Consider the following 12,697-nt stretch of genomic DNA (forward strand, 5'->3'; position numbering starts at 1 on the left):
AATTGGCTGGATCCTGACACCTCTGCAACAGATGAAGGAAACAGGACAACTAAGGGCCTAGAGGCCTTCACAGCTCAGACACGAGGCTCTTGCACAGAGAGCCTTTCCAGCATCCTCCATGCTTTCAGTCGCTGGAATGTCTGTGTTCCCCGACATACATTTGTTTAGCCACTCAATCACTTTTTAATCTGTGTACTTAAATAAAAGGAAAGGAAGAGAGTGAGCTGATTCCTTGAGTTGTGAATCTTCCTGGCATAACATTTTCTGCCCTCCTTTATCGCCATCACCTGTCATCTCCCCATCTCTGAATCCAAGTGGTCCAAACTGAGGCAGGAATTGTTTTTTTTTTTTTTTTTTTTTTTTTTTTTTTTTTCCTGATGTTCTAGCAGCACCTTGGTCTAGGACCCAAGATAGCAGCTTCACGCTTATGCTCAAATTAGTTCTTCAGTTAAATGTGGAAAATTATATTCTTTGATACAATGTTCTTATTTCTTGTTAGATAAATGCCCTTGAAGCTACATGACACAAGAGGGGAAAAATAACAGAAATAAAAAGAATAGAAACACCAAACAATGGGCACTTGTGGTACATGAAGTCAGGTTCTTCTCTAGGCTTGGAGAAAGATGACCTGATCATGATGTTCTCATGATGTTGACACTGTCAGCAGAGACATATCATGAGCATATGGTGGACCTCTGCCTCACAGAAGCTGAACTGTCCCCAAGACATGCATTGACTTCTTTTCCTCCTGAGAAAGACCCTACAGGTGGTGGCGCAGAAAGACATACTGCTACAGACTCCTAGAGCATGCCCACAGTTTTATGAGAAGAAATGCTTGCTTTGCCAAAGCAATATCACCAAGTGAAGACCAGCCAAGAAGTTCATTGATAAGAACAAGACATTAGGATTTCTTTTCCTGTGCTAAAGACTGACTCAGAGGTGCAGGAATCCCAGGCAAGCACCCTCCCGCTGAGCGGTATCCACACTCCTCAGTTTTTGAGACAAGGTCTCCCAGTGTATCTCATGCTGGCCGTGAACTCACTGCATAGGCCAGGCTGATATGGTTGTTCCTGCCTTTATCACCTGAGCTTTGGGATTACAGGTGTTTGAGAGCCTAGGGTTGTGGTTTCTACTTTGTCAGGGAATGAGGTGGGAAAAGAGACATGGGAAAGAACTATTTAGAAATAAGGTAGTGCCTATCACAGCATCCTGTAATAAGAAGTTCACAGGTGTCACTACTTGAGGCAGAGAGAGAGAGAGAGAGAGAGAGGGAGGGAGGGGGGAGATATTTATCTTCTGGCTGGAAGACAGAGGTTGTACTTTGTCCTGCACCTGTGACAAGATATAGTCTCTTATCTATTCAGGCCCCAATTCCCTCATCCCAGCCCTTCAAGGAGCAGCAAAGTCACTTTGAAAATGTCCACTACTTTTGGCCTGCTGAAAAATAACATATAATCTCCCAATGAATTCAGGCAGGCTACCTTCGAGTATGAGGAGGAGAATGTGGAACAAGACTCTGGCAATGGCCCTGTGACAACTCTAGCTGCTCTTTGTAAACCATGGAAGTTGGTGAGATGAGGCAGAAGGGTGCAAAGACCCTGCATCTTAGGAAGAAACACCTAGAAAGAGCCCCATCTCACTGCACTTGGTGAAAATGCAGCCAAGGAGAATCCAGTGGTTTTCACTGAGAACCATTTTCCTGGCTTTTAAGCTGTAATAGACACCTTTAATCTCCCACACTGAGATGGCAGTTGGCCTGGAGCATGGCTCTGGAGTCTTTATAAAAGCTCCCAAAGAGGTGCTCTACAAAAGACTTCTGTGTATACACAGATTCCTCAAAACCATGCTGATGAATGTAGACAGATGGGCAATAGAAAGAGCCAGATTCTCCCCCAAATATACATTGGCTTAAGCATAAAGGGGGAAGACATTTAGTTGTTGAGATATGCTTGAGGTTTTGCTGAGCCCAGATATTCTGGGGCTTAGGGTGAGTGAGGCCTTTTTTGCCAAACCCCAAATACTGCAGGGTTAAGCTTTCCCTATAAGCAATTAGATAATATCCATTTCATTCTGTGGATTTCTCAATTGTTTTGCCTTCTTCTTCTTCTTCTTCTTCTTCTTCTTCTTCTTCTTCTTCTTCTTCTTCTTCTTCTTCTTCTTCTTCTTCTTCTTCTTCTTCTTCACAAACAAAATAATTATCTTTGTCTCAGGGTAATTTTCCTAATATTTCCACAATTAAACAATTACTTCAACCCCTGAATTAAAAACTGTGCATCTGTCTCTGTGGACACAGCAGGCTGGCAGCTGCTTTAAATAACCCTTCAGAGCAGTCGGGTTAAGGGCCCATTTATGTCGTTGGAAATTAGCACAAGGAAGCCAGCTTCACAATGTAGCAGACAATTCTATTTATAATGCTTAATTAACCCTCTTCAGTTACACGATGAGATCACTTGTTACCTTCCATTCCCACCTCACCCAAATGCTTCCCATGGGAGGACTAAAGAGTGAGAGTGCTGATAGAATTTGCTGGGGTTTTGGTCAAGTAGCAAAGTGCTGGCTAAATTTGCTTTTGATAGCTCACAAATCACACATAAGGAAGAGATGTCAAGTTGGGCAGCATGGATGAAACATTTCATCACAATTCTGAGCTAGAGTGAGGTAGAGATTCTAAGGGGGAAGCTGTCCATGCCTAACACTGTCCAGCAACCCCTGCTCTGGATGTTGGTCTTGGCTGATGAGGAGGAAGCACTGGACTAATTGAAAGCATTAGCCTTGGGAAGCCATCGAGAGGGGCTTTGTCTCTGCACACTTTTGGTAATCTCTTACCTTCTCTTGAACACAGAAAACCCAGTGATAAGCAAGTCAATGCATTTGTAAGCTCTTACCTCAACTATCACAAATGGAGTAAACCCAACCTGGACAGCTCCAAGCTCCTAGAAAATTATCATGTCGCAGAGACACACAGTGTACTCTTGAGAAGTGACCCAGCGAAGAAGGAAGGTATGTGCCTTAGGTGCACAGTTTCATAGGTAGAGAGAGTGGCGGGGACTCAGGCACAGTTTTCTGTAGACTAGCATCCTGGCGCAGGCACAGGGCTTTTCAGCATGGCCATGTGGATCAGAAAATCGAGTGAACATATTTTCTTTTCCACATTCAAGAGTGAACAGAATGCAAGGACTCGGGCTCTCTTCTGTGCCCCTAGGCAAACTCTAAAATCTGTTATCCCTGGTGTATGTAAAGTGAGGATAAACAATGCTGCTTCATGACCTAGCTCTGAGGACCACACAGCGACATACAGGTTCAAGCAGTGTTTAACACACAGCAGGTGCCGTGTATGACGCTGGCTGCCTTCGTGACATCCTGCCACGTCTTCCTCCCCTGAGACCTTTCTGTTCTTCACTGGTGCTGCTACTTCTGCGGTAGCTGGCTCAGCCTGCGACGCCCTTGCTTCTGAACCGTTCTCTCATTGATTTGTTTTTACTCTAAATCCTTGTCTGTCTCCCCTAGTCCTTCATACACACCAGCAGCACTCCAGACATCTACTTGTGATCTTGCCCCTCTCTTAGCCAACAGCTCTCCACAGCTGATCACTTGAAGTCTTAACTCCGTGGCCCCTCTCCACTTCAATCCCTTTCACTCTCCACTGCTCCAGAGGAGCCAAGCTATTATTTCCTATACCCACTGTGTTTTCCCTCCTCTAATTGTTCCAGTACTCTTTTGCATTGATAGCTTCATTCATTGTTCTCACCCTGCAGAATTTACATTGGCCCCAATACTGCCCTCCAGCTCTCATCTGTCCCTCCAAAGGCAGGCCTGAAGGCCACCTCCATCTTGAAGTCTTTACTGACCATGCCATCATCTTACCATCATTGGTTGCCTTTTCAGGACCCACTGAACACCAGCGGGGACATGGCAGTCAGTTTCCATGCTTCCTGCTCATCCCTACTGCTACTCAACTTCCAGTCTTCCTGTTCTGTTTTTCAGTACGCCCCTTATCACTGCCTTACGCTTTGTAGAATAGATCTGCTGTAGACACGAACAAGACATTTATTGAAGGGATGGCAGCCTGGTTCTGTTCAGTATTGTTGTGACTTATTCTCAGTCACCTTCCTGAACTCTCAAAGTGATATGCATGGCTGTATTTTTGACTTCAAATATACAGGGAGAAAAAGGAATCCTACCTGTGCAAAACCAAACACACAACACATGCAATTGATCCCACACCCCAGATACCCTTTCCAGGAAGGAGCAGGGAGAGAAGAAGGAGAGTGCAGTACCTTTGTACCTGGTCACTACAGCTGCGTTGACACTGAGGGGCTCCTGGAAGGTGACAGTGAGTGACGTGCTGCTGGTTACCATAAGGCAGGCATTGGCTGGCACCTCTGGGGCTCCTAGCACAGAAGGACACCATCATTGTCTTTCCTTCTCAAATCCCTTCTAAATATGTTTCTGCCTCTTAGAAAGGATACTGGAAGCTCTATCACTCTGCACTTTATTCCCTTGAGACAGGGTCTCTCATAGAACCTGGCGCTAGACTGGCAGTCTGCAAGCTCAGCAGTCCTCCTGTCCTCCACTCTGCCACAGTGCTGGAGTTTTAGGAGGTGTGGCCATGCCTTTATTTTTACATGAATGCTTGGGATTAAATTCAGGCCCTTATGCTCGCCCAGTGAATGTGGTTACCTATGGAGCCTTCTCCACAGCTCCTGCACTTGGCACTCAAGTCTCTTCCAGAGTCAGCTCCTTTGCTTGGACATTCTCTGAGACAGAGGCTTTTTTACAAGATGAAACTCTTTATATTTGGCATTTAGACCCCAAGTCTTTTAGTTGTTCAAACCCAGTCTTTTAGAATGGGAGTTAAGTGCTTTGCATGTATTTGAGTTGTACATTTTAGTTTTAATGAAATCTAGGGTAAAATAAAATATCATAGAATGTAAGTTTAATGTTTCACAAACATCTGCGTTGTGTATGTTCTTACATGAAGGCTTCACTCAGCAACATTCTGCGCTGCCAGTGACTATTATCCCGGACTGTCTTAACCAAGCAAAAGGAACTGGTAGGAAGGATGGAAGTGTAGATAAAAGCATAATTCATGGACCACTTGACTATCTTTCCCTGCTGTATTAAGTTCAGTTTATAGCTCTATAAAAATATAGTAGAGAGTTGAAAAGACTTTAAACTTGAGCTTGAAGGAGAAGCTAGACAAATAGGCAAACAAGCACTTTTCCAACTCCACATCCCAAAATATAGCCACTTAGGCCATCAGACCATCGGGTCATTAGGCATTAGGGCGTAGCTGGTGGGAAGTGCAAGGTGAGTGGGGATGTGGTGGAGGGAAGCCAGAGCACCCAGGGCTCAAGGCTGCGGCCAGAGGACCAATTGGGAGCCAGAAAATCAAGCCAAACAAAAGACCCTTTTACAGCCTCCCAGAGCTCTTGCCCCAAACAGGCTGACAACAGTCATCTACTGCTGGAGAGTTGAAAAAAAAAAAAAAAAAAAAAAAAAAAAAAAAAAAAAAAAAGAACTAGCTGTCTCAAACCAGAGCTCAGCTTCCTTATGCGCCTCCATCCTCTCGCACATACTCACGCGCATGCTCGAAGCCAGTTTTCATGCGTCTGTAGAGCCGGTACCTCCACTCCCATGCCTTCAGCTGCTTCTCCTTCTCTGTGTTGTCCAGAGTGAAGCCTTCATTCTCCACCTGGGCAGACAGCTCACTCACCCTGTCCTGGGCCTCCTGGACCAGTGTGTTGAGATGCATTGCTCGGCTCTCCAGGCTGACAACTGGGAGAAAAGAGACAGCCATGACTCCTCTCCTTGGGAAGTGCAGAGGCTTAGCCTGTGTCTCTCCTGGTGTGAAAAGCTCTCGAGACCGTGGGATCTGTGTTTCTTATCCACTGCCTTACTATGATAAAGGCCACCATGACAGTCACTATTTAGTGGTAAAGTCATCAAATTAAGATGTTCCTGTTGCTCTTTGGCCATCTTGTCACATGCTTCCCAGTGAGTGCCTTTGGTATAATTAGTCATGATTGTGTTGATGACATTTGGAGGGACAAACACCTGGAAGCAGAGGCCCTGCTGGGCCAAGAAGTCTTTGGGACAAATTCTTGGGTCAGATTACATTTTATCAACATTGATTTTCTAAAGAAAATTTTGGTGGAATCCAGCTCAGTTTTTTTCTGCCCTTATTATATTCTTCTCAGCGTATAGAAAACTTTGCATGTATGTCTTAGGAGTCCATCGGTATTAACCAATTTGTGAATTGCTAATTAAGTGCCCCAAACTGGTGGTGCATTTGAGCTAGTAGGTTCTGATGACTGAACCCTACTTTGATCTTTGATTGTGGTCTGGTTACAGGAATGCACTTTCTCCAGAAATACTCATGCCCCAGAGGGCAAGGCTCACTAGAGGTTTGCATTTGGGTTTTTACAGAGGCATCCCAAGCTTCACTTGGCTTAGATCATATTGTTTACTGAATCTGCCCTGTGTGGTCAGATGTATACCATCGGTAGAAGTTGCCCATTCTTGTCCTCGCCTTTGAGGCTTGTGGTCTGCATGGGAGCCTCTGCTTAGGTGGTCACCTGTCACTTCTGAGGAGCCCCTCCCAACTAGTGGCAAGACAGGAGACAGCCTCATTCTGGAAAGGTGCTTGAGGACCACAGGAACAGGGACATAAGTCAGAGGCGAGGTCTGCAGAGATGTATTGCTGGGACATGTTTGTCACTCCCTGCGACCCAAACAATATTTCTTTCTGATGAGTGGCAAGCAAAACCCACCCATTTCATCCTTTATAATTAATGGGGAAATATTATGAAGATAACTCAAGTGAAAATGTGTTAGGCGTATTTTGAAATGGAAATTAGGTGGTTGTATACCCAGATACTCTGTGTTCATAAGCATGTCTGCGTTAATTACAGGAAATGAATACTAATTTATTACAGCCCCTGAGCACCATCAGTCTAAATTTATTTACAGATGAGGTCAATGAAAAAATTAGCTAGGCCCTTTTTTTTCTTTTTCTTTTCTTCTTTCTTCTTAAGAGTTGCTGTTCAGAACACCCGCGACTGTGTTCGGCTGCAGGCTTGGCATGGTTAATGAATGTTGTCTCAGCAGTCAATCATGTACTCAAAATACTGTCACACTTCTTTTTTTAAAGCCTCAGTCATGAGCCATGACAGAAAAATAAACAAATAAATATAAAGCTAAAAAAACTCTTTGACTGAGCAGCTACGCTGTGCAGAATCCCCCCGGGAAGGTTAAAGAGGCCAGAATAAATGATAATATAAGTGCTCGGGACTTGGTGAGGCTACAACGGTGCATGAGCAGGGAGGCACTGGAGGAAAAATGCACGCACACACACACACATGAGCACACACTCCAGTGGAAAAATTGGCAATATTAGTAGCCTCAAGGTGCAATTTCCTGGAGCAGTTAAGACTGACAAGTCAGTACTAAATGCTGTTAATTTAACTAACTTCAGATTAATGGTAGAGCCTGCTCTGACTGAAGCCCTCAAACACAGTCTCATTATAGGCTTGCTGGGAAGGCCCTAAATATAGGCATTGACAGTTTAAAACAAATTCGTATACATTTGTGTATTTTTAGACATAGGTTAGGCGTCAGAGTTTGTGTCACAGTTTTCAGGTTGATTAATTGACCCAGTAACTACACCCTCTCCCCACTGCCCCCTCCTTCTCCCATTCCAAATTATAGAGAAAATGGGGGGATTGTCCTTGTTAAGTTATTCAGTGGGCCTTTTATTGTAAGCCTGATGTTTGAATTGCATGCATACGTCAACACTTGGGTGATAGACACATGATTTATAAAAATAAATTTTTCTAATACTATGAAATCCCCCCTATTAATTTTTATATCCACAACTCTTATTATGGGTAGGAATTCCAGGTGGCATTTCAGATGGACAGCTTCTCTTGAGGTCTGTGCATGCCTCCCCCCTCCCCCCTCCCCTGGCTATGTTTCCTGCTTTCCCTGGTATAACACATTTTTTTAGCTGTACATCCTCTGCTCCTTCTAGGCTTCGGTCCTCTTCTTCACATAAAGCAATTTTTGCCCTTTCAGAGTCTACCAGGAGAGCACCTTCAGCTTTCACAGCCAGGCGCACAGTCCAGGAGCGGCTACAGCCCAGTGCTCTCTCCTGCTGCATGATGCAGCAGCGATGATGGGCAAGGTTGGGTAGGGCTTGGTGGCCCTCTCTGAAACCACGATGCTCCAGTCTCCGTGTCTTTCTAGAACATTGGATTCTACACGCAGAACTGAGTGAAAGCATATTGTCTAGAAATGAGAGTTGGGTTTGTTGAGGAGAAGCATGGGAGGAAACTCTAAAAGCTGCAGATTTGTTTTATTTGAAAAGGAGAAAGCATTTTGAAATCTTCTTTTTTTTCCCCAGGTTCAGTGCCTCCCAGTGTTCCCAAGACTGCACCCACTGGCTTCTTTTGTTACAAGTAATTGTATAGAAAAATCTCAAAGGCATAGGCTGAACCTGTGTTCTGTAACCATCTCACCAGGCAAATCTTTATTTTTTTTTTCCCTAAGGATTTTTTAATAGCTTAATAAAACACTCTTTTGGAAGTTTTATTTTATTTTATTTTATTTTTTGCTACCAAACCAGCTGACTTATAAAGCAGTCATGTTTCTGCCCATTATTAATGACCCATTTAACTGCCAATAGCAGCATCTGTTCAGATGAGATAATCAGCCTAACTGGGTTAATTTACTTTAGGCAAAGGCAAGACTATGATATTTAATTATATCGGGCTGGGTAATTTTTATCATGAGCGGAAGTGTGATAGGGTAGGTTTTGACACCCTGGAAATTGTTCTGGGAACCTTTCTGACTTCAGAATGTGAAGCCCTTCTCTCTTCATCCTTTGAAGATGAAGAAGCTGAGATTCAGGGAAGCAGGGTGAGAGAGATGGCCACAGTCTTCCTAAACGCTGGCAGGAGCTCAGAGAGCTCCCTCTAAGTCAGATGGAACACGCACCAGCTTATTATTTATATATTGCAGCTTTCCAGCCATTCTTCAGCTTGTAACTGGCACAGATTTTGCCTGGTTGGTTGGAAATGGGGTGTTTTTTTTTCCCAGTTGATTTTTCCTGCCCATCCACTCCTCTCTATCATGGATTTCTCTATCCCACTTTGACTGTTTTGACTGTTTTGGGCTGTTTTCTTCTTGAGTCCGGGATGTAACTGATCTCTGCAAGCTTTAGCCTTTTTCTCTCTCTTTGCAGTTGGTCCCTTCTCCAACCTTGCCACTGTCCCTCTGAGTAGCCGTAGCTAGCACAATAGAGGGTCTGTGGGTGTGTGGCAAGCCTGTCCGGCTGGGGCAAGACCATTTCAGGGCTCCTGAAACAGGCTCCCCGCTATTGTGGTGTTTAATTATCAACAGTATTTCTACCACCCAGTGCTTCAGAGTGGGAATTCGTTATAAGGCCTGCCCAGCTAATTAACTATGGGATGGGGGTGGGAGGTGAGGCAGGAACTTGGTGTTCAAATAATACAATTAGGGTTACTGTTTAAATCCTGAGATAAACAGTGATGGGGAAAGGGCTCACATGGGCTTTGTGAAGTCCTGGAACCCAGCTTAGGGACTGCAGAGCCTCCACCGTCTACCCTTCCCCAACAACAGCTGATCTGAGGCCTGCTGACAGGTACATAAATTTTGAAACTATGAATGAGGGCAACATGCAAGCTAATTTGAGACATTTAAAGTTTTGGTTTATTCTGTGTCTCCGGGTGGGTGTCTGTAGGGGCAGGGTGCCTTGGAGCTGGAGTTACCGGCAGTTGTGAGACCCCTAATGTGGGTGCTGGGACCTGAACGTGGGTCCTCTGCAGGAGAAGTGCCCACTCTTAACAGCTGAGCTGGCTCTCCAGCCCCTAATTTCAATTTTTAATAGAGGAGTAGAGGGAATAATTTATTTGATTTCTTTGGGAAAAATAAATATATTTGCTTTTAATGCCATTTTGCTATTGAACATATCTTTTTATTGCTAGGCATTTCCCTGTTCTTGTTCTGCTCTGTAGACCAGGCTGTCCTCCTGCCTCAGCCTCCCAAGTATAGGGGTTAAAGTCATGTGCTGCCACCACCACCACCAGCCAGCGTTCTCCTCTTTCTTATTGATGAGATAAACACGACTCTAAGACAATTTCTTCATTTCGGCGACAGTAGGTTCCTTATACTCAGCTTAGATGTCTCTTCTTTCAGCCTCTCAAGTGTACTCTTCCTGGTAAGGTTGCCTCGTTCATCCCCAAGAAGCTCTGAATCTAAAGGAGCGAGCTTGTCTTTGTCAGAAATGGGCCATTTTTTAAAAAAAATACTAAGCCCAGGTTTATTGACACACTGGAGGTCAACTTGTCTCCTCAACACATCTATGCCTTACCAAAATTCAGAGTCTGCTTCTCTGTACAACTTCTAGGTGTGAATGGAGAACAAATAAATACTTTTTGTTTTATTGCTCTATTAATGCACTAATGCAAAAAGCTATATTTCTCTAAGAAAGCCATTTGGTTTTTTAGTTTCACCTGTCCTTACCTTTTTTTTTTTTTTTTTTGTCCAGCAAATGTTTTTTTTTCCCCCTTTTATTAGTTTTAATGCTCCAATTCCAACTAGTAATAGGCTTTTAAAGGAGTTATTTCCAAGAATTATCCATGAAAGGGGGTGGTGGTTCCAGAGATCGTGTGGTATCCTTGAAAGATGTGTGGTCCCAGGGAGACCCCTGCATCCCTCCTTGCTACATATCCTTTCTGGGTCTGTGGACTGTAGCATGGCTGTCATTGACCCCACAGCTAATATCCACTTATAAGTAAGTAAGTACCTCACCCAGGATGGTTTTTCCCCCTAGTTCCACCCATTCGCCTGCATATTTCACGATGTCATATTTGTAACAGCCGAGAAATTCATTGTGTAAATGTTCTCCATTTTCTTCACCCATTCTTTGGCTGATGCACATCTAGACACTCTGTGCATTTTTAAACCAAACATGATGAATATTCATAAGAGCCCTGGCATCACTAACTGCTCCCTATTCCAGATTTGACTGCCATTTTTGCAGCTGACATGGTCCCACATGTTCAGATTTCATTTCTAGATTTCAACCACCATAGTTATCCACAGATCACCTTCTTTTTTTTTTTTTTTTTTGCCTGCACGATGGCAATAAATTTATGAACAGTGTGAATAAACTTGGTCCCTTCCACCTGAGATCCTGCTGTTTGCTCATTGCTGTGGGTGGTGATCAAGGGCTAGATGTGGGGCAGCCGTGCCCTTAGTAGAAGGTGCACTTGACTGTTTGGTCAACATGTCTTGGCTTATGAATTCATCGATTGGTTTGTTGCTGTGCTGGATGCAATCACATAAAACAAATCATCTCTCTGAAACAGTCTTGTGTTTTTTCTCATTGTGTTTATGTCTGGACCTATTTACATAGTTAAAAGTATGTTTAGACTAAAAAAAGTAGAAGGTTCTAGCCAGTCACTCTGCCATGCTGACCACAAGGCTCTTACCTGTAAAACTAGCTTAGCAACAGCACCCACCTCACAAACCGTGCTAAATCAATGATAATCTCTACACAGAATTTTATTAATATTACCCTTATTGATTTTTACACACACACAGACACACACACAGACACACACACACACACATAAACCAAAGTACTTGTTCTTATGAAATAGCTTGGTGTTTTTCCATCAAAAATAATCTCTTGTTCTGGACCTTTAAAAAATGTCTATTCCAGATACTTTTTAGAAACACAACACACTCATAAATGATGTCGAAGTGAATGCTATCTGTTATTGCAAAGGAGAAAATGAGGTCACTTCGGTATAAACCTTGCACTGAGAGCCAATATCCTCTGGGCAACCAAGAAGGGCAATTAATAAGATTTATCTTTGTTGATCACAAGTGACAATCTTCTAACAGTTCTGCAACTAACTTGGCTTAAGGTAGTAATGCAGAAAGAAAGAAGACACAGGCATTTCAGTGACTAGATGTATGAAATTCAAGACGCCCTTACAGTAGAGAGAGACTCCACACTTAGGTCCGATCAAAGCCCATTTTGGCCTCTCTTAGATCCCCAGATGTGAAGTCTTTATGAGCCCAGTCACAAAGGTTGTAGAGACCCAGTGATTGGTTCATTTTAACTGCTACAGGACTTTTATCTCCTAGGGCCTCTTACACCTGGGCAAGCACCCCACAGCTGCAGACCCTGGCTCTACAAAGTTTTTGTTATACAAGCCAGGTGACTGGTGAATCCTTAAGAAGGCAGCATTAATGGCCTCTTCTACTCAGAGCTCACTAAATTCCAAGGGGGAAAAGAAACACTCCACAGGTTTTTGCAGTCTACTTCGGGAGTCTGAATCAGGTTTGAGAACAATGACCCTGTCTACTGAGATCCTCTCCACACTTTCCACAGCTTATAGTCTAAGCCACATTCATACAGTTTCCTCATACTAACATCAAAAACAGGTGAAACTAGGTTAAAAATGTATTGCAGCCAACTCAACATATCCAAAATGATAATATTTCAACATGTAACCAGTATAAACCTAGACATTTTCTAGTCTTTTGTTTTATATTAAACATTTTAAAGCCAGTATAAATTTCATATTTCCAATGCTTTTCAGTTTGGGCTACATACATTTAAAAAAAAATAAATGTTGCTTTATTGGAAATTGACAGTTTT

At 43.4% G+C, this 12,697-nt stretch overlaps 1 protein-coding gene across 1 annotated transcript in view; it reads right to left on the bottom strand.

The window, feature by feature from the left end:
• Nucleotides 1–12,697, bottom strand: part of Ankfn1 (ankyrin repeat and fibronectin type III domain containing 1) — a 387,857-nt gene that overhangs the window by 115,935 nt on the left and 259,225 nt on the right. Inside the window, exons 6-7 of the mRNA XM_051158275.1 lie at nt 5,584–5,778; nt 4,278–4,391 (exon numbers count right to left, since the gene is read on the bottom strand). Of these exons, the coding sequence (XP_051014232.1) occupies nt 4,278–4,391; nt 5,584–5,778 (309 nt within the window). The remainder of the gene's footprint in view (nt 1–4,277; nt 4,392–5,583; nt 5,779–12,697) is intronic.

Source organism: Acomys russatus, chromosome 16 (genome assembly GCF_903995435.1).
Source record: "Acomys russatus chromosome 16, mAcoRus1.1, whole genome shotgun sequence".
Lineage (NCBI taxonomy): Eukaryota > Metazoa > Chordata > Mammalia > Rodentia > Muridae > Acomys > Acomys russatus.